Here is a 24,710-nt window from a genome sequence, read left to right as displayed (position 1 = left end):
CTAAATTGATGATTTTTGAGATGCTATCTTTTTGTAATTGTCTTAATTTTTTGAGATTTGTTTCCGTACATAATTCAAATGTGATTTTTTGTGCTAATATTTTGGTGGTTATACGATTATGGTGTACCTTAAAAAGATATAGAAGAGCTATGAAGGGGAGACCTAGAATGACTGGGTCTGAAATATTTTTTATCAAAACAAATGGAGTTTTAAAGCAAACATTGTTTAGACAAACATGGTCTTTTGAGATTTCATATTTTAACTGCATTGGTGGTTGATTTGCAGCACTAAGGATTTTTGTTGATTTATGAAAATACTTAGTGGGAACTAAACCTTCTTGAATACAAAGTCTGCACCTGAGTCAATTAAGACAATTGTTTCTAACTGGAAATCTTCATTTATGATTTTTTTTATTTTAGAATACCATTATTGGATCCTAATTTTTTGTAGTAATCCTAAAACTAGGTTTTTTTTGTTGAATTTTCTATGGATTTGGTTCTGACTCTTGATCAGAGGAAGAACTATTGTGTTCTTCATCATTATTGCCAACGAGTGCTTGTGTTTGGATACTACTGAGATGTGAGTGAATTTCTATGTTTTCTGATTTTAAGGACTTAATTTCTTCCTTAATTTTGTTGACTTCTCTTTGTAGATCTTGAACCGTAATTTCTTACTTAGTCTTGTTAAACTTTTCTAGGGTTGTGCTAAGACAGATTTTTGGGGCCACTTGAGGTTGACTAGTACTTGCTTCTTCATGGGAGACTAACTGCTTAAGTTTCTTTAAATAAAATGATTTTAATTCAGGGTAATCTACTTTGCCAATTAACTCGATAAGAAGATCTTCTTGTTCTTCTTGTTTATTGAGGACTGAAATCTTTTTACAACAAGTATAAGTGCATCTTATTTTAATGTCGGGGGATGAAAGACTACTTGAAGAATTATTGGAAGAAGACGAATTAGAACTTAAATCATCTTCGGATTGACTATGGTCCGTGTCTCTTAATTCTAAGACTTGGATTAACTGGGTTTTCTCTTCCTCAGAGATTTTCAACTGGTTGATTGTTTTCTTGAGTCTACATTTATTTAAATAATGACCGAATTTGCCACACTTGTAGCAATTCCCTTTTTGTTCTTGGTTTTTGAAGTGGAATTTTCCTGAGGGTTTTCTCTTCCATTTGCTAGACCTGGGTTTCTCATAAAATTTATTTGTTTCAAAATTCTTATTTTTGAATTTGTTATATTTGGGATGTCTTCTACTGGAATACCTATTTGGGTATCTATTTGGATACCTATTGTAGGCTTTTGATTTTTTCTTTTTGTTGGATGGAGCAATAGGAGGTAATCCGTATTGTTCACAAAATGTTCCTAATTCGTACTTGGCTATTGACTTGTTTTGTAATTTTCATATCAATACACATTTTCAATCATTCTTTCTAGATAATATTAATAATATTTTCATAAGTAAGGGTATGATATGGTATGATACCTTCTTCATTGACTAAAACATTTCTAATTTTATGGGCAAATAAATTTGGTAATCCATTAATGAATTTTTCTTTCCAAAACGGTTGATTACTATCCTCTCTAAGCATGACTCTAGACATGAAAATATCTTTGTACCATCTAAAATCGCTTAGGGTTTGACATCTTAAATTACTAAGTTGATCATGAATTCTGAATGTGACATTACTGGGTGTTCCTACGAAATGCTCTATAATGGTGAAAAGTAATGTGTTGACTGCATTTGGGACTCTGCGTCCTATATGCCCATCAAAGATGGGTGTTCCATCTTCGTCTCTTTTGACTGCATTTTTAATTTCATTTCTTGATTGTTCAGTGAGATGTTTTTCCCACCAGGAATGAAGCATTCTTGTAAATCCAGTGACTAAAAGGTCGACAACTTGAGTTTGATTGAGGTTATGATTGGTAATATAATTATTAGCAACCATGGAGATGTGTTGTAATTTATTCAAAAGTTCTTATTCTGACAATCCATCTATATTCCATTCATAGAGTTTATCAACTGAGACTGAGAATTGGTTTTGGATGTTTCTTTCCTCAAATTGAATGTCCGAAGGTGTTGGCCTCGGATACCAATTTTTGGTAAGAGTTGGTGGAGTCTTTTGTTTGTGATTCGTTTTAGTTCAAGATTTTGAAAAGCTTCTTCTACTTTTCTAATGGAATTTGTTTCACTCTCTCCTTTTGAATCCCATATTGTAGAAATTGTTTCTGGTTGAGATTCATCTGGGTGTTGTAAAGCATTGATTGTTTTTTCTTGTTTTAACAATTCATTCTAAGTAGGATTGTTTACTCTCACAACCCAAACAGTAAGGCGTGTTCCAAACATAACCTTAGTCAAGTGAGTGATTATTATCATTAGTTCCGGCCCATCTGGTATCAGAGCCAAGTGAGTGGTAATTGAGTTATCATCTTTATAATCAACACATTTGTTCATCTTTCAGTTTGGAACCAACTATTATAGATGAATAAAAATAATTGAACAAATGATTGATCAGTGTTTACCTTGAACTTGAGGTATTCAACGAATTGACTGTGAGTAAGAATTTTATTCCATTCAAAATCAGTTGTTATGAAAATATTCTTCATAATGAAAATTATGAATTAAAAATAATGATGCAAATATAATTTGAAAATAAGTTTTATTGCAAAACTTACATTAGAACTTACAATTGATGTACTGACGATTGAGTCAGTAAATAAGAAAATGACTTATGAAAAGGAGGTTGGTGCACGCAGACATCATTGACATTCTAAAAATGAAAAGTGTTTACAATTTTTTATTTCTTTGGGCACAATGTGAACTCAAAGAAACTTTTGATTGAGAAATTGTGGAAAATCCAAACTTTTTCTCTTTTCCTCCATAGTCTACTTCTCAAAGACTTTGGAAAAGGCCTTGGAAGACTTGCTTTTACTATTAATGAATGATGACTTGCTTTCACTATTAATGAACAGTGAAATTTGTTGGAATAATTGTTGCTTTGGCTGTGGAAGAATATTCACTACCATTACTGTGGAAGCACGGGACGGATGAATGAATGAATGGTTCCAAGATATGTGAGAACCATTGGTACAAATAATTTTTTCTTTAACTAAATTTATCGTGTTCCATAGACTGTTGAGGTGGATTTTGAGTGTGTTGCACAATACTTTTCCAGAGTGCATGCCTTACGGGATTTAATACAAACAAAAGTTTCTTAAGAAAGAAGCGAATGTATGATTCTTCTTTCTCCTTGATGATTGCATATCTGGGTTCTTTGTTTTCGTTTCAAGTTTCTATTATATTCACACAAAAAACCATGGTGCTATTTTTCTTTGGGTGAATCGGTATGCAAGTTATGCCGAGTGAGGTGTTGCTTGTGGTTGTTTCTGTTCGCAGGTTATATGGTCTAATGGATTTTATTTGGGATATGAAGAAAACCATGGGCATGGGTATGGGCATCACCACCATCATCACCACCATGAAGGTGGTTGTTACTCAAGGCATGCAGCGAAACCGGATAAGACACTATTTTTAAAATTGAACAAAAAAATGGAGCAAACAAGAAACACCATTTATGAAACTGGATAAGGAAATAGACACTAATTATGAAATTGACCAAGAAAGAGACATTGTGTATGAAATTGTAGACCTGGCATTCGTGTCGTGTTTCTCGTGTTCGTGTCGTTTTCGTGTCATACCCGATAGCTTAACGGGTCATGTCGTGTAATACCCGTTAAAGTAAACGGGTAATATGACCCGACCCGAAATCAACCCATTAATATTTTCAGGTAATATGACCCAACCCGTTACCCGTTAAGAAAAATATATTTTAAATCAATAAAAATGAAAATGAAAAACATAATTTGACCCAAAAAAATGTAAAACATAATACTAAATCAGTATATGCATACTAAATTTCGGAGTTGACCCCTTAATGAAAGTTGTAAAGCTTTTTATTACGAGTGATTACATTTTTCACACTTCTACAATAATTATTATTAATTTTATTAATTTTTCACTAAAATAAATAACATTGTTCATGAGATTTGGAGGGTTTTAAAAATCTAAACGACCATGTAACCTTGCCAATGGAACTCAAAGCTTACATGTTATTCCTTTTACAAAATCCTCAATTTTCATAGATCATCATGACATAAGATTTTGTGGTATATATCCACTTCTGTAAATATTTTAAATTGACGATCAAATTAGTTCATTGTATTCATATAGGATCAAGGAGTGTAGCTGTAAAAAATCATCAAAATCAGAGTTAAAATAACCGTTAAATCGTGATTTTTCGTTTATAACCGTCGAAACATTTTGTCTCGTTACTTGATCTCTGAATGTTTGTTTATTGCAATTTCTGGCGTATGCGATCTCAAAGCATATATAAACACGTTTGATGGTTGGATCATTAAAATTAGTTTCATATGATGCGTATCCCATCAAAACGATACATTAACTAACACTTAGAGTTTATTTATATTTTCATTAAGTATAACATAAGATTTTGTGGTATCCACTAATGTAAATATTTTAAATTGAAGATCGAATTCATTCATTGTATTCATATAGGGTCAAGGAGTGTAGCTATAAAAAATCATCAAAATCGGAGTTAAAATAACCGTTAAATCGTGATTTTTCATTTATAACCGTCGAAAAGTTTTGTCTCATTACTTGATCTCTGAATGTTTGTTTTTTTCAATTTTTGGCGTATGCGATCTCGAAGCATGTATAAATAAGTTTGACGGTTGGATCGTTGAAATTAGTTTTGTAGGATGCGTATCCCATCAAAACGATAAATTCACTAACATTTAAGAGTTTATTTATACTTTCATCAAGTATAACATAAGATTTTGTGGTATCCACTAGTGTAAATATTTCAAATTGAAGATCGAATTCATTCATTGTATTCATATAGGGTCAAGAAGTGTAGCTGTAAAAAATCATCAAAATCGAAGTTAAAATAACCGTTAAATCGTGATTTTTCGTTTATAACCGTTGAAAAGTTTTGTCTCTTTACTTGATATCTGAATGTTTGTTTTTTGCAATTTTTGGCATATGCGATCTCAAAACATATATAAACAAGTTTGACGATTGGATCGTTGAAATTAGTTTCGTAGGATGCGTATCCCATCAAAACAATAGATTCACTAACACTTAAGAGTTTATTTATACTTTCATCAAGTATAACATAAGATTTTGTGGTATCCACTAGTGTAAATATTTTAAATTGAAGATCGAATTCATTCATTGTATTCATATCGGGTTAAGGAGTGTAGCTATAAAAAATCATCAAAATCGGAGTTAAAATAACCGTTAAATCGTGATTTTTCATTTATAACCGTCGAAAAGTTTTGTCTCATTACTTGATCTCTGAAATGTTTGTTTTTTTCAATTTTTGGTGTATGCGATCTTGAAGCATATATAAACAAGTTTGACGGTTGGATCGTTGACATTAGTTTCGTAGGAAGCGTATCCCATCAAAACGATAGATTCACTAACACCTGAGAGTTTATTTATATTTTCATCAAGTATAACATAAGATTTGTGGTATCCACTAGTGTAAATATTTTAAATTGAAGATCGAATTCATTCATTGTATTCATATAGGGTCAAGGAGTGTAGCTGTAAAAAAATCATCAAAATTAGAGTTAAAATAACCGTTAAATCATGATTTTTCGTTTATAACCGTTGAAAAGTTTTGTCTCGTTACTTGATCTCTAAATGTTTTTTTTTGCAATTTTTGGCGTATGCAATCTCGAAGCATATATAAACAAGTTTGACGGTTAGATCGTTGAAATTAGTTTCGTAGGATGCGTATCCCATCAAAACGATAGATTCACTAACACTTAAGAGTTTATTTATACTTTCATTAAGTATAACATAAGATTTTGTGGTGTCCACTAGTATAAATATTTTAAATTCAAGATCGAATTCATTCATTGTATTCATACAGGGTCAAGGAGTGTAGCTGTAAAAAATCATCAAAATCGGAGTTAAAATAACCGTTAAATCGTGATTTTTTGTTTATAACCGTCAAAATTTTTTGTCTCGTTACTTGATCTCTAAATATTTGTTTTTTGCAATTTTTGGTGTATGCGATATCGAAGCATATATAAATAAGTTTGACGGTTGGATCGTTGAAATTAGTTTTGTAAGATGCGTATCCCATCAAAATGATAAATTCACTAATACTTGAGAGTTTATTTATACTTTTATCAAGTATAACATAAGATTTTGTGGTATCCACCAATGTAAATATTTTAAATTGAAGATCGAATTCATTCATTATATTCATATAGGGTCAAAGAGTATAGCTGTAAAAAATCATCAAAATCAGAGTTAAAACAACCGTTAAATCGTGATTTTTCGTTTATAACCGTTGAAAAGTTTTGTCTCGTTTCTTAATCTATGAATATTTTTTTTTTGCAAATTTTGGCGTATGCGATCTCGAAGCATATATAAACAAGTTTGACGGTTGGATCATTGAAATTTGTTTCATAGGATACGTATCCCATCAAAACGATACATTAACTAACACTTAGAGTTTCTTTGGGTTAAATATTAGGCGGGAAATGGATGGATATAGGTTGCAAAATTTCCCAAACATTAGGCGGCAAATGGATAAAACTCTTGAAATATTAGGTGGGAAATTAATTATTATAATTTTTTTATGTGTTTGGTATTTTTATATTACTTGATATTTTTATTTTTAATGTATTTTATGATTTTTAATCTCAATCTTTGCCTATAATATACTATAAAAATAAATAAATAAATAAATAAAACTTAAAATTTAAAATTTATATAGAATAATAATTAATAAACAATACATACATATTCATTATATCTATTGCATTTTATAGTAAGTTTTTTTTAGTAGTTTAAAAAATTAAAATCATTAAAATAGCATTTTTCTTATCGTGTCAAAACAGGTTACCCGCGTGTCACTCTCGTGTAAACCTGTTAAGGACCCGTTATTAACGGGTTATTATCGTGTGACCCGATAATGACCCGATTAGTTATCGTGTTGACCCGAAACCCGTTATTTTCGTGTCGTTTACGTGTCGTGTTAACGGGTCGTGTAAGAAATTACCAGGTCTATGAAATTGTACCAACTACTATACACTATTTATGAAACTGGACCAAGAACTAAACACCATTTATGACATATGACCAAGAACTAGGCACTATATTTGAAAGTGGACCAAGAACTAGACACTATTTATGAAACTGGACCAAGAATGAGACACTATTTATGAAAATATATTAATTACTATACACTATTTATAAAACTAGACCCAATAACTAGGCACCATTTGTGAAAGTGAACCAAGAACAATGCACTATTTATGAATTTGGACCAATAAATAGTGTAGTACTGTTCAGTTTCATAAATAATATAGTACCATTCAGTTTCATAAGTAGTGTTCAATTTCATAAATAGTATAGTACCGTTCAGTTTCATAAATAGTGTGGTACCGTTAAGTTTGATAAATAGTGTAGTAATGTTCAGTTCCATAAACAGTGTCTGTAATGGACGTGCAGATCCAGTGCGTCAATTTTTTTTTTTTAAAATTTTTATATTAAAATTGTGTCATTTTCATTAAAATTTAAGTTCCTTTGTCCTCTTTATTAAAATTTAAGTTTTTTTTTCATTAAATAAAGCTATAGCATAGTTTTTTGTTAAGATAAAATTAGCCCAAACTCTTTTCATGAAATCTCCCTTAATTTTGTTGTTAAAACATGTCACCTATAATGAATTTTTTGTCAATTAACGTCATGGATTGGCTAGAATCAAATTGGTTCCAAAATAACACTGCATAAGTCAATATGGCACCAAAATTGGTGGTTTGTATAGTCCCAGTTCGATAATTCCCTTGATAATAGTTTGAAAAATTAAGTGATATTGGCGCATATGCTTGCAAGTTCAAGTGGTACTTGTGTACAATCGACAATGAAAAAAATACAGTTAATAATAAGTGTTAAAACGAAAAAGAAAAAAGTAAACGATCTAAAAAAGGAAAAAAGAAATAGGTAAGATTTTTTATCATCCACGTCAGATACGATATAGAGTACTTTGGTACCGTTGCAAAGCAGGCATTCCACCGGTCAAAAATTCAAAATGTAGATTCTGTATTTATATATTATAATCTCTAACGGCCATATCGCCGCATCTCCAGCGCTCTACCTTTCATCCAACGGTCATATCGCATCTCCAACGCTCTACTTTGGTACATTGTGGATATCATCTTTCGAGCCCCAGAAATTATGCACATATTCTCAATCAATTCAAAGTTTTTACCCAGAAAAACATAGTGCAAGAAATGGAGGTAAAATCTTCTGATAAGGAATGGAGGAGGATTCCTTCATCGACACCCCCAAAGCGTCCTCTAACCCCAAAGCCCGCTGCATCTGGTACTCTCTCTCTCTCTCTCTCCGTATCTAATTCCTGTTTTCTCCGAATCCGAAACGAAGCATTTGAAGTCTTCTGATTGTTTAGATGTTTTAGTTTTTTTCATTATCAAGACTTGTGTTTTTCATGAATATGCAGACGAAAACGATCAATATTATCAGCAAGTGGGCAACTCCAATCAGCAGAGCCCCAAGAAACCTCTGACAAAGAACTACATGTCACCAACCATATCTGCAGCTTCCAAATCTAATGCCACTGCTTCAAGAAAGAACATCTTAAGGGAAAGAAACGACGCCTCCCAACCCGATTTTTCAAATATCCATGTTGAAAAATCGCAGAGCCCCAAGAAACCATCGACAAAGAACAACATGTCACCAACCATATCCATATCTGCAGCTTCCAAAAGCAGGGCCCTTGCTTCAAGAAAGAACATCTTAGGGGAAAGAAAGGAGGCCTCTGAACCAGATTTTTCGAATACCCATGTTGAAAAATCCCATATAGCTATTGATAATGTTAATCATTCTTTGTCTCAAGCCTTGCCAAAATCCCCTCCAAGTTTTCAATCCCATGATGCTGATGAGGCTCTTTCCAATGATTTGGCTTCAAGGCCATATGACCCGGTAACCAATTACCTTTCTCCGAGGCCTCAGTTCCTCCGCTACAAGCCCAACAGGCGGCAAGAGTTGTTTCTTGGCCTAGAAAATGGCGTTGGGTTCAGCACCAGTACAAGTGGTTCTTTTGATTACCAGAAAGCCACTGGTGAGGAAGTTGGCGCTGTCACAAGTCCTAGTTCTTTGGCTTCACCTCGTCCAGATGGGTCTCTTAAGCAAGAAGATGAAGAAGTTGAGTTGAGTGATAGTGGTTCTTTTGATTACCAGAAAGCTACTGATGAGGAAGTTGGTGCTTTTACAAGTCCTGGTTCTTTGGCCTTGCCTCATCCGGATGGCTCTCTTAAGCAAGAAGATGAAGAAATTGAGTTGAATGATAGTCGTTCTTTTGAATACCAGAAAGCCACTGATGAGGAAGTTGGTGCTGTTACAAGTCCTGGTTCTTTGGCTTTGCCTCATCCGGATGGGACTCTTAAGCAAGAAGATGAGGGAATTGAGTTGAGTGATGAAGACATTGAAGCAGGTGATGCAGAAGTTGAGGGGAGTGATGAGGAAAGCGATGAGGAGGAATATGCGGAGGTTGAGGAAGAGAAGATCGGGAAATTGAAGGGGGTATTAAAAAGTTTGCTTCTTTTGTTGGCTATAGTTCTCTTTGCCTCATATATGTCTCCAATGAACCATCAAACACACTTTGAAGGCATGGAAGATGCGTATTGCAGCATTCAGAACTCTACAATTGAAGCTGCTTTGTTGAAGAAACTTGAAAGTAGAGGTAATCTTTGGGATCAAAAAGAAGAAAGACATACGGGCTTTGTGGAAGTAATTAAAGGAGCTATTGAAATGGGGACCGAGGAGGTTATCGTTCAAGGAGAAGAGATGCAAATTGATGAAGATATTGAGGATGAAGCGAAGGTTGAAGATGAGAACTTGGGAGATGTAGAACTTGCTGATGAGATGAGAGAAGTGGTGAAGCCACAAGCTGAAGAAATTGAAGAAGAAAAGGAAGGAGGAATTCATGGTTTGGGTGAAGTAGTGGTGATGCCACAACTTGAAGATATTGAAGATATTTCTGGTGACATAGTTGAGAATTCTGAGTTGCAGGGTGTTGGACCATCCGTGTCTGATGATTTTGATCATCAGAATTTAGTGTCTGATGTTTCAAATGCTTTCGAAAAAGGAGAGGTTGCAGCGGAGCAAAATGATGGAATAGTTGAGAAAATAATGGAGGGAGCAGAAGAGTCTTCCACCAACATGGCAGCTGAACCTGTTATACCAGAGACCATGGATAACGATGATATAAGCTTTGATGAGGCTTCCGATTTAAAAGCAGAAGGGAACTGGAGGGAGAAGCTGATCAATTTCATAAAATCGAAAACATTTTACGCAGCTTCTATTGGGGTTTCCGTATTTTCTGTGATTGTTGCCTCTTTGGTGTCAGTGTTTCGCTTTAAGCGAAGGAATGCTACTAAAAGGAATTCTCGTGTGATGGCAAGTCCTTCTGCTAAACCTCTGGTAATAGAGCAGAAGAAAATCAACGGGAACAGTTCTTCTCCGCCCTCAAAGCCATATTATGAGCCTGTGACAGCAGAGAGATACAACTTGGCATTACCTAGTAGGGGAGACGACAGCATTGAGCATGTTTACTCATCTTTCAGAAGGATGTCTCTGTCTTCCAAGCACTCAACCGGGGCAGCTTCCGGAGAGTATTTCCATAGCAAGGCACCGACAGTTGAATTGCTCAGCGACCTTGTGGTCGGAGAGGTCAGCAGCTCTCTAAGGACCTGTGATATGAAAAACAAGATGACAGAAAGTGAAGAAAACAACTATTCTGTTTCTTCAAAAAAGTTGGGGAGCAGAGCTCAGTCAATTTCTTTTCAAGTGCAGCCGTCGGAGTCAGAGTTTTCGTCCATGGATTCCCATTCCTACGGAAGCTTTAGTACGCCTCAGATGGCCATGAAGAAAAAGGTGAGAACTTTTCGGTTGCAGAAATTTTTGCTTAAATTGAAGATGTGTGTTTGAAACTAATTTATTCGTATCATGAAAATTAATTATTTCTTGTTCTTTCTCTGTGTCGATTTAGGAGGGTGGTAAAGACGGAGAAGTTACAACTCCGCTGAGGCGATCAAGCAGACTTCGTAACCGAACGGTCACGTCTCCATGAATTTCCGGGCGGAAATCCATATTCCGACCTAACACGCAGCAGCTAGGTTGTTTTGTAGTTCAGTATTCTTCCACTGAAGAGTGTCTGGAGCATTTGAGCTGTGTGATGCTAGTTGGTATAGAGAGAGAATCTGATATGTTCTTTTAGCATTTGGTTCTTCTTCATTTGCATTTCTATGTTTTTATTTGCATCAATATTTCAGCATATCTCCTCCTAAACGCCACTAAATTATAAAAATCATTTAAAAGACACTGACAACTATAAGTTTTATACAAAAACGCTTCAAGAGCGTATAGAACCCCACAAGTACTGCAAAGCCAAAAAAGGCTCCACAAATTCATAACAAACTAATAAAAAGCAAAGCCAAAGCAGAAGAACATGACCAATAGCAGCACTAAAACTAAATTTCTACAAGCACAACGCAACAAGATTCACAGATTTAACTGATGTTCACATTCCTGCAAACAATAACCAGTGCGGATAATATGGAATAACTGAAATTCACAGTGAGCCGGTCACACATCACTTCTTGAAAGAAACAAGTTGCCCCGCGGAAAACTACTACAAGTGCACTGCTAGCTGAAAGTAAGAGTCTAGTACTTTAATAGTCCTCATAGTTCCTCCGCTATTCTCTAGCTGAGGCCGGCTGTGGTAGGCTAGGAATTGGTGTTGGCCACCATGGGAGGGCGAACAAGTAGAACCACAAAGGTCGATCGAGTGTAGTGTTTTCCACAATCTTTGACCACTTTCTTGTACGAATGTTGCACATGATGATATCTCCATCCACCTCTAGATAAAAAATGTCCTTGTCATTAGGGTCGAAATTTAACCTCTGAACGACTTGTGCATCATCCGGACACATTTCTTGATCTAAGGAATAAACCTCCTGTTTACTCAAACACAATTTGCTACCGCCCTCAGCCACAGAATCATCATCTTTTTCTTTCAAATCCCAAACATACAAAGTTCTGGTATCTCTGTGAAAGTCACTCATCCGCACAACCCCTCGAGATACGCTTGGGCACTCCACTACAAAATTCTCGTCTTCAGGGTAATCAAATACAGTGAAACTACATTCCTGGTCAGCAAACGGATCCAAACCAAGAACCAGAAAACAGCCATCACGGTGACCCGACCAGTAACAAACTCCATTGTACACAAAGGCCATATAATCGAGAGTGTCATATATAATTCCTTGTGGGGATGATACAACTAACTCTCTCCATTTGCCTGTCTCTGAAGAGAAAATCTCCACCTTGAAGTTGTAGAAATATCCATCAGGATCAAAGTTAAATTCATCATTAGGGTGAAGAATTCTCACAACCTTGTACCTATAGTTATCATTAAGCTCCACAATGTCATTCTGATCGTCCTCCTTATAGTAAGGACTGTCGCAGATGAGTCCCACTGGCATGGTGCCTATGGTGTCGCGTCCCCGACGGGGGCGAGGAAGGGCAACCCATTGCGTGGTGTATGGATTGCATATGTAGTATTCAGTTTGATCAAACAAGCCATTAGAGCACAAAATCAAGTCATTGTAAGTGGCTACCACAACTGGCTCTTTACTCAAACCGTGCAAACTCTGGAGCCTTTTCAACATATGAGGTATCACTTCCGACGAGGGCTGAATTCTGTTAAGGAATTCCTCCCCATTGTGGTTTATCAAAGTGCATACCACCGGCATTTTGTTATCAATTTGCAGACGCAAAAAGCGGTTAACAAAATAACGGCTGGAGATGAGAGTGAACCAACGCTTGCACACGCACTTGCATTGAAAAATGAAATTAGCGCAAGGAAGTCGACAAAGAATTTCAACCAATACCGACTCAGGGACATTATTAATACTAATGTTCATCAATGTCGACATATTTTCTCTTGCTGATAACGATCTACTGCTTCCTCTCACTATACAACAACATGTACATACAATCAGAGTTATACAATTAGGGTTTCAAATTTCAATACAATAAATTGAGCAACAAATTAACCATACGCAGAATCAGAAAATAAAACATGTAATTAAATCAAAATATGCAGGAAACTGCTGTAACTCGATGGATTTATGAACCGTAAATTTAGAAATTGGGATTTAAGGTGGAGAATTTCTATTGGGATTAAACAGAAAGCTGTAAATTTAGGGTTTTACCTGGTCGGTAAGATTGAACAGGATGATTTTGTTGAGCAAAATCGCAAGAAATATATAGAAAGAGGATTATAAAGTCCCACGATCGCCAAATTGTTTTCGCTACGGATTCTGAGAGTGGAGTTCGGGAAGGGTAAAATGTTACCGACACTCAAAAGTAAATAAACCGTCAACAGGTAACTGCGTCTGCGTGTCTTGATTTGGGTTGTTGGGCCTTATGTGAATTGATTGGATAATTACTTTGGAATGTGGGCTCATAGTTTAATAGAAGGCTTTGTTTCCCTATGCATTCCAATCCAGATACTCGTGTCCACGTTGTTTAGATTAGATTACTTAAAACATCGTGGTTTCTAAAGTGCGGACTGTGCATGTGAACGGGATGTGAGCCGTTGGATCAAAGTTGAACGGTTGAAAACAAATCCAGCATAATGAGTTAGGATGAAACCGGATCATAAATAACCCGTTCCTTAATTAAAATAGTACCCGGCATGAATTCAAAATTTGTTAGGATTTAAAATGTCACTCTTCATCTTTAGTAAGTCTTGTCATCCCCCAAAAATACTCCCACTACTGTGTTTGCTCAAACGTCGTTACCGTCGAAAACAACCTCAAAAACTTACTTCCCGTTCCAAATTAGTAGAGAAGTTCCAACCTAAAAAGAATATAAAAGAAATGGATCGGCAATTAACGCCTTAAGGGTCGTTTGGTAACCATCTTGTTTCTATCATTTTAGAAAGATGGGTGTATTGGAGAAGAATGAGAGAAGGGATGGAGGTGGAAGAAAATGTAAGTGGAGCCAAAATTAAAAACCGAAACCTAGTTGAAATGCTTTTTCTTTCCAAAAATTTGGTTTCATGGATTCTCCATTTCTCCATCCTTCCTCCTCCACTCTTTCCTTCCTTTGACTATCTATGATATTCTATACCTTCGGCTAAAAAAAGAAATTAAAACAAAATACGACACGGGCGCTTAACTACGAAAGCCTCAATTGCACTCTGATTTCTAGAAGATCATGAAGACAAAAAAATGAATTGCAAGGGCCACAAGAGGGCCATAACCAGAGCAGCTAAACAAACCAAAAACCAAAGGAAACCATGACCTGCTCTACAGCTCAATAAGCACCAGAAACCAGAAATCGGAAACAAAATCGAAGCCAAAACAGAACACAACCAATAGCAAGTCCAATCCAACCAAGCATAGTACAAAACACATCATGACCAATATAGCAAGTCCTATCCCACCAAACATAGTGCATATAGATCAGCGTTTTAAAAGACACGCCTCGACGTGCACCTAGGCGGCTTTGAAGGTGGGGCAGGAATGATAACACCTCTGCCCAGTGGGAGTGGATGAAAACTCGCCTACGCGTGGTCAAGGCGAGCCTAGGTGGCTGAGGCACGCCTAAAGCCGGTTGGCGAGCATTCCTAGGTCCATTTGCGACCCGAAATCAAAGTCGAATGGCTCTGTTGTCTAGGTAAATCGAAGTTGAAGGCTCTGTCATCTAGGTTTAGGGTTGTAGGGTGTGCGGCGTCCTCATGAGGAAGACGATCAGGAAGACGAAGAGGAAATTTTTTTTTTTAAAGACAGCCCAAAATGACGTGTTTTGGCCAAGTCTGTTTTTCTTTTATTTTTAAAGCCCACAAGAGTCCCCTGTTTCTCCTGTTTTTCTCAGCAAACACCTATTATTTAAGGTCCCATTAATCTTCACCTTACACCTAAACGTTGCGATCCATGGAACGCCTTGCCTACGCCTCCGCCTTTTAATACATTGATATAGATGGGAAGCTTCCGCTTTAGTAAATAACCGGCGCATATAATATAGAATAAATTGAAGCCACAGTAGATCAAGTAAATGTAATAAAAAGAAACACATCACCGCAGCAAACTAAGACTAGTCCACAGCTACTGCTAGCTGAAAATATATCAAAGCTAAATAGTCCAACTTTAATAAAGAAGAGTTTAGTACTTTTGATGCGTCCCATATGCTGGTGAGCTGCTAGCTCCTCCACCACGGCGGGGCATGGAGTGGTAATCTGGGAACTGGTGTTGGCCACCATGGGAGCACGAACGGGTAGAAGTAAAATGGGGCATTGAGTGCAATCTTTTCAACTATCTTTGACCACTTTCTTGTACGAATCTTGCACAAGATAATATCACCATCCACCAGTAGGTAAAAAATATCCTCATTGTTTGGGTCGAAAGGTAGCCTCTGAACAACTTCAGCATCATCCGGACACATTTTTCGGTCTAGGGAATAAACCTCCTGTTTACTTAAACACAATTTGCTATCTCCCTCGACTATAGAATCAACATCTTGTTCTTTCAAATTCCAAACAAACAAGGTTCTAGTAACTCTGTCATAGTCACTCATCCGCACCAACCCTCCACTCACTGTTGGGCACTCAACTACAAATTTCTCATGTACAGGCACATCAAATACAGTGAAACTACATTCATAAATCAGTGAAGGGATCCAACCCAAGAACCGGAAAACAGCCATCACGGTGACCTGACCAATACAACACTCCATTGTACGCAAAGCCCATATTGTCGAGCGTATCATAATAAATTCCTTGTGGGGAAGAGACAACTAACTCTCTCCATTTTCCAGTCTCCGAAGAGAAAATCTCCACGTTGAAATCGTTGGAATATCCATCGGGGTGAAAGTTAAATTCACCATTAGGAGGAAGAATTCTCACAACCCTGCACCTATACTGATCATTAAGCTGCATAAAATGCCCATTCCGATTGTCTTCCTTATGGTTTTTTTTTTTTTTTTGAAACATCTTCCTTGTGGTTAGGTGGCCTGTCGCAGATGATTCGCACTGGCATGATGTTGAAGCAGTGAGTATGGGGTGGAGAAAGAGCAACCCATTCCATGGTGCACGGATTGCATATGTAGTAATCATTGTGATAATACCAGCCATCAGTGCACAAAATTAAATCATCGTAAGTAACTACAACAACTGGCCCTTTTTTCGGCACGTAGAAATTCTGGAGCCTTTTCAACATAGGAGTTAACCCTTCAGATGACGGAGACTGAACTCTGTTAGGAATTCTTCCCCATTGCAGTCTATCAAAGTGCGTACCACCAGCATTTTCTTTCCATTTCGAGTTCGGAGAAGCAAAAGGTGGTCCATTAAATTAGGGGTGGAGATGAGAGTGAACCAACGCTTGCACACAAACTTGCATTGAGAAAGAAATTTACCACTAGGAAGTCAACAAAGTATTTCAACCAATGCTAAGTTAGGGAGATCGTTGATGCCAATTTTCATCAATGCCATTTCGCCTTGTGTATAATAATCGACTGCTTCCTCTCACTATATATCAATATACAATTAGGGTTTCAAATTCCAATACATACAACAAGCGTGTGTGTGTGTGTATATGTGTGTGTGTGTGTGTGTGTGTGTGTGTGTATTTACAGAAACTAAACTAAAACTGAATCAGAAAATAAAACATGAAACTAAATCAGAATATATAGGAAACTACATTGACTCGATGAATTTCCGAACCCTAGAAGCGGAAAATGGGGTTTTTTCAGAGAAGAATTAGGGTTTAAGGTTTGGTATTTAGGGTTCTGGAAAGTATACTAAAAATATGAATGGAAAAAGCTGGAAATTTAGTGTTTTACCTGGTGAAGAAGAGTGTACAGGATGATCTTGCTAAGCACCCAAACAGAAATCGCAGGAAAAATAAGGAAAATGGTGGAAATTGGAATCACTCCATGCCGAATTGTTTTCTCTGTGATTTAGGGACTGAAGTGTGGAGGCTACGTAACCCGACCAACTCAAGTAATAAATCGTCTAGAAGTGCCTGTCATGTTTTGGGCTGTTGGGCCATGTGTGGGCTAATAGTTAAAGAGGCCCAATATAGGAATGACACATGGATTTAGGCTAGAGCAGAATGATTCCCGCTCTACTCAACACCCAAATTTATATTCTTCTATTGTGTGTTTTTTTTATAGGAAAACTAACTAAAAAGGTTTCAAAACTTTGAGTTTTAATAAAAAAGATAAAAAAAAAAAATGTTGTAAGTGTTCCATGAGTGACTTTTTAGAGTAAAAATGTCATTTTCATTAAAAGTGAATAGTACCTGGAGTGTTTCGTTAAAACTTTTTTTTTTACACTAAGGGAAGAGGGGGTTCGGCTAAGCCACACAATGAGCAACCTAATTTGGTATCGAATTCGAAAAATGAGAGATTAAACTTAAGAAGGCAAATCTTGGCTTTTTCCTTTATTTATTTATTTGTTTATATTAGCATAATTAGAAGATTAAAATAGTAATATTATTGACACTGTAAATATTGATTTTGCGCTCTCTTTCATGAAGAAATTTAGGAGATAAATAAGACTGGGGAGAAGTTCATACTGATTTTTTGGGAGTTGCTCCCAATTAAAATGATCGAAGGATTATAATAAGAAGTAATTGTATTGTTCTCCTAGACCCTAGAATTCAAAAAAAAAATTGTGGTCTTTCCGACTCTTGGAATGGGTGAATAACCGTGACTTGCCACCACTTGTCCCCTTTTTTGGAAAAATAAAAAATAAAAAATTGTGGTCGTCTGATTGTTTAATCTTAATTCAACTGTGAAAGATGATGTGGTCGTATTTTCATATATTATTATCATATATTTCCTTTGGATTTTGTTTATATGAATGGGTTAAATGCACTAAAATCTATTTATTTTATAGGCATTCAATACCGAAGTTACATGAAAAAGAAATGAAAAACGAGCTTTTCGGGTGTCTAGAGTAATTCCAATGGAGCAAGAGCCTAAATAACTGTGTCAAGACATACGCATTACAATAAGAAACGGAAACATAGCAATTTTGGAGATCAAATGGACATAGGATGCTATTCAATGACTTTTAGGAAAAACATAATTATTAGTTTTTATTATTTTTCATTTTGTTTGATAAGGACTTGAGGGTCCATTAGAGCAAGGATTAGTGGTCATTTTTTTGACCATTTCTTCTTGGTATTTCCAATGCTTGCCGTGGGTGTTAATATAAGGAGATTCATTCTCCTCTTGAGTGAGTCAGCCAACAACTAGAAAAAACGCACAAGTCTACGTAGGGGCTGCGGCAAGGAAGGGCAAAGCGGAAGAGTTACATTGGAGTTTTTTCTTTGCTAGGGCTAAGATGTATCTTAATTATGAATACTTAATTGCCTTGTGGCATTGTTATTATCAAGCTTTTATTCCATATTGAGTATCTTTTGCTATTTGTAATGCGCATGATTTTCATTTAGATGCTTGATCACCATCTAGGTTTAAGTTAAGTTGATTTGATGCAAGTTAGAGTAGATGTCAGACTTAACTTGGGTTTAGCTTCTTGCAATTGGTACCATAAACACCTATTTGTAGATGCCATGCAATTAGGGTTTATGTAATTTTCCAATAATTTCCATAGAGTTTAATGGGTTCTCACTTGTTTAAATCCATCTAGATGCCATAGAGGGTTAACATGTAAGGATACTTTTGATGCAACCATGGCCGTTGAATAATTTGGGGAAAATCAATCATCAATATTGGAGAACTACTTGAGCATAACTATTAAGGGAATTCAATAGAAATGGTTACTATCACATCCAGCCCCGAGCCCCCACCACATCCCAGGCTCGACCCCATCGTAGCACGATACTGCTTTGGGCCTTGACCGCGCCCTCACGGTTTTGTTTTTGGGAACTCACACGAGAACTTCCCAGTGGGTCACCCATCATGGGAGTGCTCTCGTGCGCCACTCACTTAACTTCGGAGTTCCAATGGAACCTGAAGCTAGTGAGCTCCCAAAAGGCCTCGTGCTAGGTTGGGATGGGAATATACATATAAGGATCACTCCCCTGGGCGATGTGGGATCTTACAGTTACAGTGAATTTGGATGCCCTATGTCTCATTTTTCTTATGTTTTTAATTTCATTATTTCATGCATTTTATTTTCAAGTCGTACTTCATTTTTAGTTTAATTCAACTTTTCTCTCTTTTTCGTTAAAGCTTCTCAATTACAATTTGTTTCAATTTAATTAGTAAGACTTTAGAATAAATTTGATCTTTGTGGGACGATATTTGTGCTTCAAAGCTATACTATCATCTGATTCGTATACTTGCTAGCACTAAAATTTGAGACTCAATGAGGCTAATTTTTGTTATCTAATTTTCGTAACAATGGAGAAAGTAGAACAACGAAATTTAAAATTAAACACTTATTCTCATCCAACGTTGGATTAATATTGAACGGTAGTTAGCCGTTTAGACCAACTCCATTTAGAGTTTGCAATCTCCAAATACAAATTGTAAGATGTGAGATATGTACGTTCTCTCGTTGGGAAGTATATATTATCCTTCTTCAAAGGGGTCATGGTAATCAAATATTGATGAGTATATTTGATGTCTTTAAAGGATCCATTTACCAATAAGTTGGTTATTATACAACTATGTACTAGTTTTATGAGAGAAATTATATGTACTAAGTTACACAACGGTCAGTCATAATAATTAGGTGTTGAACTTGATATAAATTTAAACTAAACTTGAGACTCTCACTTATAAATGAAGAAATATATAATTAAACCGTAGTACCACTGACAATTAATAATATACTGTTAAATTATCAACTAATGGAAAACACCAAAAAAAGGTTTTGGGGCAAATATATAGGGGATGTCCCAGATAGGAGGGCAAGCAAACTCAATCCGCACCGCTCCATTGTCATGTCTATTTATACAAGTCGAGTTTTCTAAGATTTAACCCAACCTTCTTTCCTCTTTTTCAAATCAGGCATGGAATCTATGCCTATATTTCTAAATTCTAGATGTTAATTAAAAGTTGCAGAAATATACGCATCTGAAGAACAAATATAATATCCGTTTTGTCTGTGTAAAAGCCAGTAGCAAGATCAACGGCAGGAGGTTCAAAATATTAACTAGTATATACTTCCACCCAAGGTAAAAAAAAGAAAGAAATATTAACAAGTATACATTACATTGTGTAGTTTACAACTTTACATGCAGACCGGCGCACGTACGATACGTTAAAACTTCTTTCTTATTGGAATTGGGGGGATTGTAGCATTATTATTACCAAAAGAGTTGCTTCTTGATCTGCTCGGAAAAGATGAGGTAGTTGATACCTTGTTACTCTTAGAAATGGCGGCCTTCGGAAGTGTGTACGGTCGATAAGAACCCAAGCCACCGCCATAGCTCTTGCTTGCTTTTAGTGCCTTTCTTTGATTATATGGTAACTCTTTCTTTACAAGATCTTCAACGCTCTTGACCTTTGAGAAAGATGTAAAGGATTGGCACTTGCCTTCAAAGTACTTTGAAAGTCCTTTCCTGCACATATCATGCTAATCAAAATTTCTATCAATACGATATTCTAAACTATTTTTATTTATGAGACACAGGATTTGAGTTTGGGCGTAACAAAGCCAGCACACTTCCATGATCGACTAGTCTAAGCTATATATTATTTATGCTTCTTAGTTAGATATTTATTCATTCATATATTGTGTGGAAAATGGAAAAACTATCCAACATCCAAAACCTAATTCCACATATCGTGGTTATAAATTAATGGAAAAGAAATTAGAAATATATTATATTGATGAAATGGGTTTTCTTTTTCTTTATTCTTACTTGATGGGTAGGTGAGACATGAGATCTGACAAGTCGAACAACGATCCATGCGAATGCAAGGAAGAAGAACACGATGATGATGTTGATGATGATGCTGCATAATCTACTAAGTCCGATGAAGATGTCGATGATCTATCCGAAATCGACGTCGAGGATGTGGTGTCGTACATATCATCATGACCATCATCTTCATTCACGATCATCCAGCTATCTTCCCTTTTTCTGTAGTTGTCATATTTTGTGATCGAGCATGGACCTTGAAGCATTTGTTCTTCACTACCTGCAACCATAGATCTTGAGGAAGAAAAGAGAAGGAGAAGAAGAAGAACAACAAAAGAAACTTGTGGATAGTATTTTCAAGGAAGTTTCATGTAAATGTAATTATTAAGTTTGAGCTGATTGGCACATTCCTTTGGCGCATATATATGCATACAAAAGAATATATAACACATTTTCATAAAGAGTGGATTAGATTGCTTGCTTCCTATAAAAGTGCATACCTATGACAGGTGATTACATGGAAATTCTATGAGTTTTAGGTAAGGAGGCAACACATACACTGGCTTTAAATTCTAAAAACTAGAAAGGATAATACTTCAAACCTTTGCAATTAACATATCTTCATCATATATATTTTATAATCAAAATTCTTATTCTACATTTGAAAATTATTTCTACAAAAAAATTTTCAGATCAAATATTGTTTATGCATCCAGATATGTGGAACAAATAGGCAGTATGAGTACCAAATAATATATTCATGAACCCTAGTCTATATATTTATTTGAAACATTCAAATAACTAAACGATCTCTAATTTAAATTTTGCGGAAAATAATTAAATGAAGATTAAAAAATTGAACTATTTTGATTATACAAAAATTTATACGATGAAAATATGTTATTCGCAATGAATGAGACATGAATGCAAATATTGTTAAAAAATAAATGGAAGATGCAATTGATAATTTTTCTTATTTTTAATTATGGGTACAAATATTGACCACTAGCTAATCTAGACACCATCCAAGAATCCATGCACTCCACCTGTCTCCCAATTTTTTTTTTTTAATAAAATTAAAAAACTTGCTTATTGAAGTTATGCATTGCCTTGGTTGTTTCCTTTTCATACATTGCCTTATCCAAAGATTCTTATCTTCTCACACATGGTTTGAAATTTTTGACTTATGTTATATGGTACGAAGAAAAGAGGATAAGCTCTACATCCTTTAAGCTGCCCACCCACCCACGTACGTTACTGAGTCACCATGCATTGGACCAGAGTGTCTAATTTTCTAATGTAATTTTCTCATTGGTTCTAACTTCTAAGGGTGGGCCAAAAATGAAGGTTGTTCTAGATGTACCAACATTACGACACGTATCTAGTTTGGATAGGGATGGACTTGCTTCAACATATGACCTTAACCTACTTCCTTATCAAGAATCATAATGGAGGTTTTACCAAAAAAAAAAAAAGAATCATAATGGAGTCAAAAACCTAATGATGTTGAACATGCTAGTGGGTTAATGAATGCCCACAATAATATTGAAAACTTTGGTAGATTTTTTCAATACCCACATAGATTGGATTTGTAACATTGGCAGATGAATGAAAACATTGGCAGTGTTGATATGTGGACTTGAAAATGAAGGAGATCATTTTTCAAAAGGTGTGTTGTAAATTTTCAACATGTAATAGTATGGAGTTGTTCTATAAATAGAGCACAACAGATATAGAAGAGAGAAAGAAATGAAAGATAAATAATATCAGTATCTATTCCTCCTACTTTTATTACTCCTTCCCTTGTGTTATAGTTATAGTGTGATATTTTACACCTACTTTGCTCCTGTCACTAGTAAATATTATCTCTCTAACTTTTACCTATTTATAACAAATGAGATTTTGTTGTTGTTCATGATCATAGAGACACCCAAATATATAGTTAATAATTAGAGGGTTCTCATATAATTCGTCGACAATTCTTTGTTAATTTGTTTTCTTTTACTAGTTTAATTTTAGGAGAAATTAATTAGGTTCTCATTCCTATTTCTTCTATTGCATTGATTAAAATCATATTTCTTTTTACTTTTTGATCAAGGTCCCTAGTTTTTAATGAATGTCATTATTTCAGTTATAAATTATTTACATACCAACATAATTAAATTTTATTTTTAATACATATTCATCTAGTGTTAGAAACGTTACATTTGGTATATTTATATTTATGTTCAAACTCTGTATCATATATTTCTATTTTTGTTTGTACCATTTTTAATTTGCAACCATTTTTTAACTTGTACCAATTTTCTTTTTAGTTTTAGTTTTTTTTTTTTTTGTCGACTTTTTAGTTTTAGTTTGTACTCATATGTTAATTTCATTTTGTGCCCATATTTTTAAAATTTTTATTTATGCTCATAATTTAATTTATAATGCACCCATTTATCTTTATAAATATACCACTTTTTTATATGTAAAATACACCCTTTTTTTTGTTGTAAATGTACCATTTTTTTTATGTAAAATATATCCATTTTTTAATGTAAAATCAATTTATTTTTTATTTATAATGTATACATATTCTATAATAAAATGTACCCCTTTTTTTAATTTTTTTGAACACTATGAGTACATTCAGTGGACATTTATTATTTCAAAGTTATACTGTTACCTTTTTTTTTATCTATTTATTCAATCAAAAATTTTGAGTAATTTCATTTTTATTGTAATTGTTTTTAATTTATATGCCATATAATATGTGATTTTAAATCCCATAATATGTCAAGTAATTAATATCAAACATATGAGAATACATATCAATAGCAATAATGAGGTGTACAAAGTCAAGAGACTTTGATAAAAAAAAAAAAATTAAATACAATTAAGGTTTTAGTCAAAGAATGTTAGTGCTAGGGACCATATCCAAAGTCTCCCTTAATTTTAAGTTAATATGTAAAATTCATTCATGTTATAACACGTAATAAAATAATTTAATATTGTTATACCCTAAGTATAGTTGCCTTCTTGTTTTCTCTGAAAATTATAGTTGGGGTGGCATTGTTTACATTTAGTGGTTATGGTTTAGATTATTTTACAATGGAGGGTGAGAGTAGTGTAATATTGAGAGCTTGAAGAAAATGATTATTGGGGTGTATGGTTATCTCACATTAACATGGGGTGTGTTTAGTGGTGTAGCCAGCATGAGATCATGAGTTGCTGATGATCTCAACAGCTTCAGATCTCTATGTATATTTGTATTTGATCCCTATATTTGATAGTCTTCAACACTACTCGACAATTTCCTGCAGCTGCCCTCAACAAACCTCTACAGACCATGGTAGTTGTCGATATACATCTGCATAAGCTTTTGGAAAATATCGGCAAGAATCAGCAATCCCCACCAGGTGCTCGAAGACATGTTCTAGTAAAGTTTTGTATAGAGGGATACTTGAAAAATAAATGGTTGTATCATTATACAGTGTCCTTGGAATATAGGGTGGTGCACCACATATCATTATGTGGTGCTCGAAGACTTGCTTATTGTATAATGAGCTTCTGTTAAGGAATTCTTTAAAAACCCTTATATGAGGGACACTATAGGGCTGAATTCACATTGCATTCAACAATTCAACCATTTATCTTTTTGGACTTTCCTCAAAGATCATGTCTATCGAAAATCACCAAAATTAGAAACCATATGATAGTTCAATTAAATCGTAGTCATTTTTTATATTTCTTTGCAGCAC

General features: G+C 35.1%; 3 protein-coding genes and 1 pseudogene across 3 annotated transcripts; 1 reads left to right on the top strand and 3 right to left on the bottom strand.

Annotated features, from left to right (window-relative positions):
- Positions 1-8,126: 8,126 nt before the first annotated feature.
- Positions 8,127-11,338, top strand: LOC137739915 (uncharacterized). The gene is made up of 3 exons (XM_068479661.2): positions 8,127-8,422; positions 8,559-10,993; positions 11,109-11,338. Exons 1-3 carry the CDS (start codon positions 8,332-8,334, stop codon positions 11,187-11,189), a joined length of 2,607 nt encoding a protein of 868 aa, XP_068335762.2. The 5' UTR covers positions 8,127-8,331; the 3' UTR covers positions 11,190-11,338.
- A 79-nt stretch (positions 11,339-11,417) lies between these two features.
- On the bottom strand, positions 11,418-13,566 carry LOC137739914 (F-box only protein 8). The gene is made up of 2 exons (XM_068479660.2): positions 13,336-13,566; positions 11,418-13,094 (listed from the first exon to the last, which is right to left on the bottom strand). The coding sequence occupies exon 2, from the start codon at positions 13,054-13,056 to the stop codon at positions 11,815-11,817; it is 1,242 nt and encodes a 413-aa protein (XP_068335761.2). The 5' UTR covers positions 13,057-13,094; positions 13,336-13,566; the 3' UTR covers positions 11,418-11,814.
- A 1,636-nt stretch (positions 13,567-15,202) lies between these two features.
- LOC148694294 (uncharacterized) lies at positions 15,203-16,647 on the bottom strand (annotated as a pseudogene).
- A 3,530-nt stretch (positions 16,648-20,177) lies between these two features.
- LOC137740317 (uncharacterized) lies at positions 20,178-21,899 on the bottom strand. The gene is made up of 2 exons (XM_088699465.1): positions 20,968-21,899; positions 20,178-20,664 (listed from the first exon to the last, which is right to left on the bottom strand). Exons 1-2 carry the CDS (start codon positions 21,255-21,257, stop codon positions 20,364-20,366), a joined length of 591 nt encoding a protein of 196 aa, XP_088555591.1. The 5' UTR covers positions 21,258-21,899; the 3' UTR covers positions 20,178-20,363.
- Between the last annotated feature and the right edge of the window lie 2,811 nt (positions 21,900-24,710).

The sequence above is a fragment of the Pyrus communis genome, chromosome 9 (genome assembly GCF_041283825.1).
Source record: "Pyrus communis isolate YQ-2024b chromosome 9, ASM4128382v1, whole genome shotgun sequence".
Taxonomy (NCBI): Eukaryota; Viridiplantae; Streptophyta; class Magnoliopsida; order Rosales; family Rosaceae; genus Pyrus; species Pyrus communis.
The sequence above is the reverse complement of the archived record's forward strand: the minus strand, read 5'-3'. Positions and strand labels throughout refer to the sequence as shown.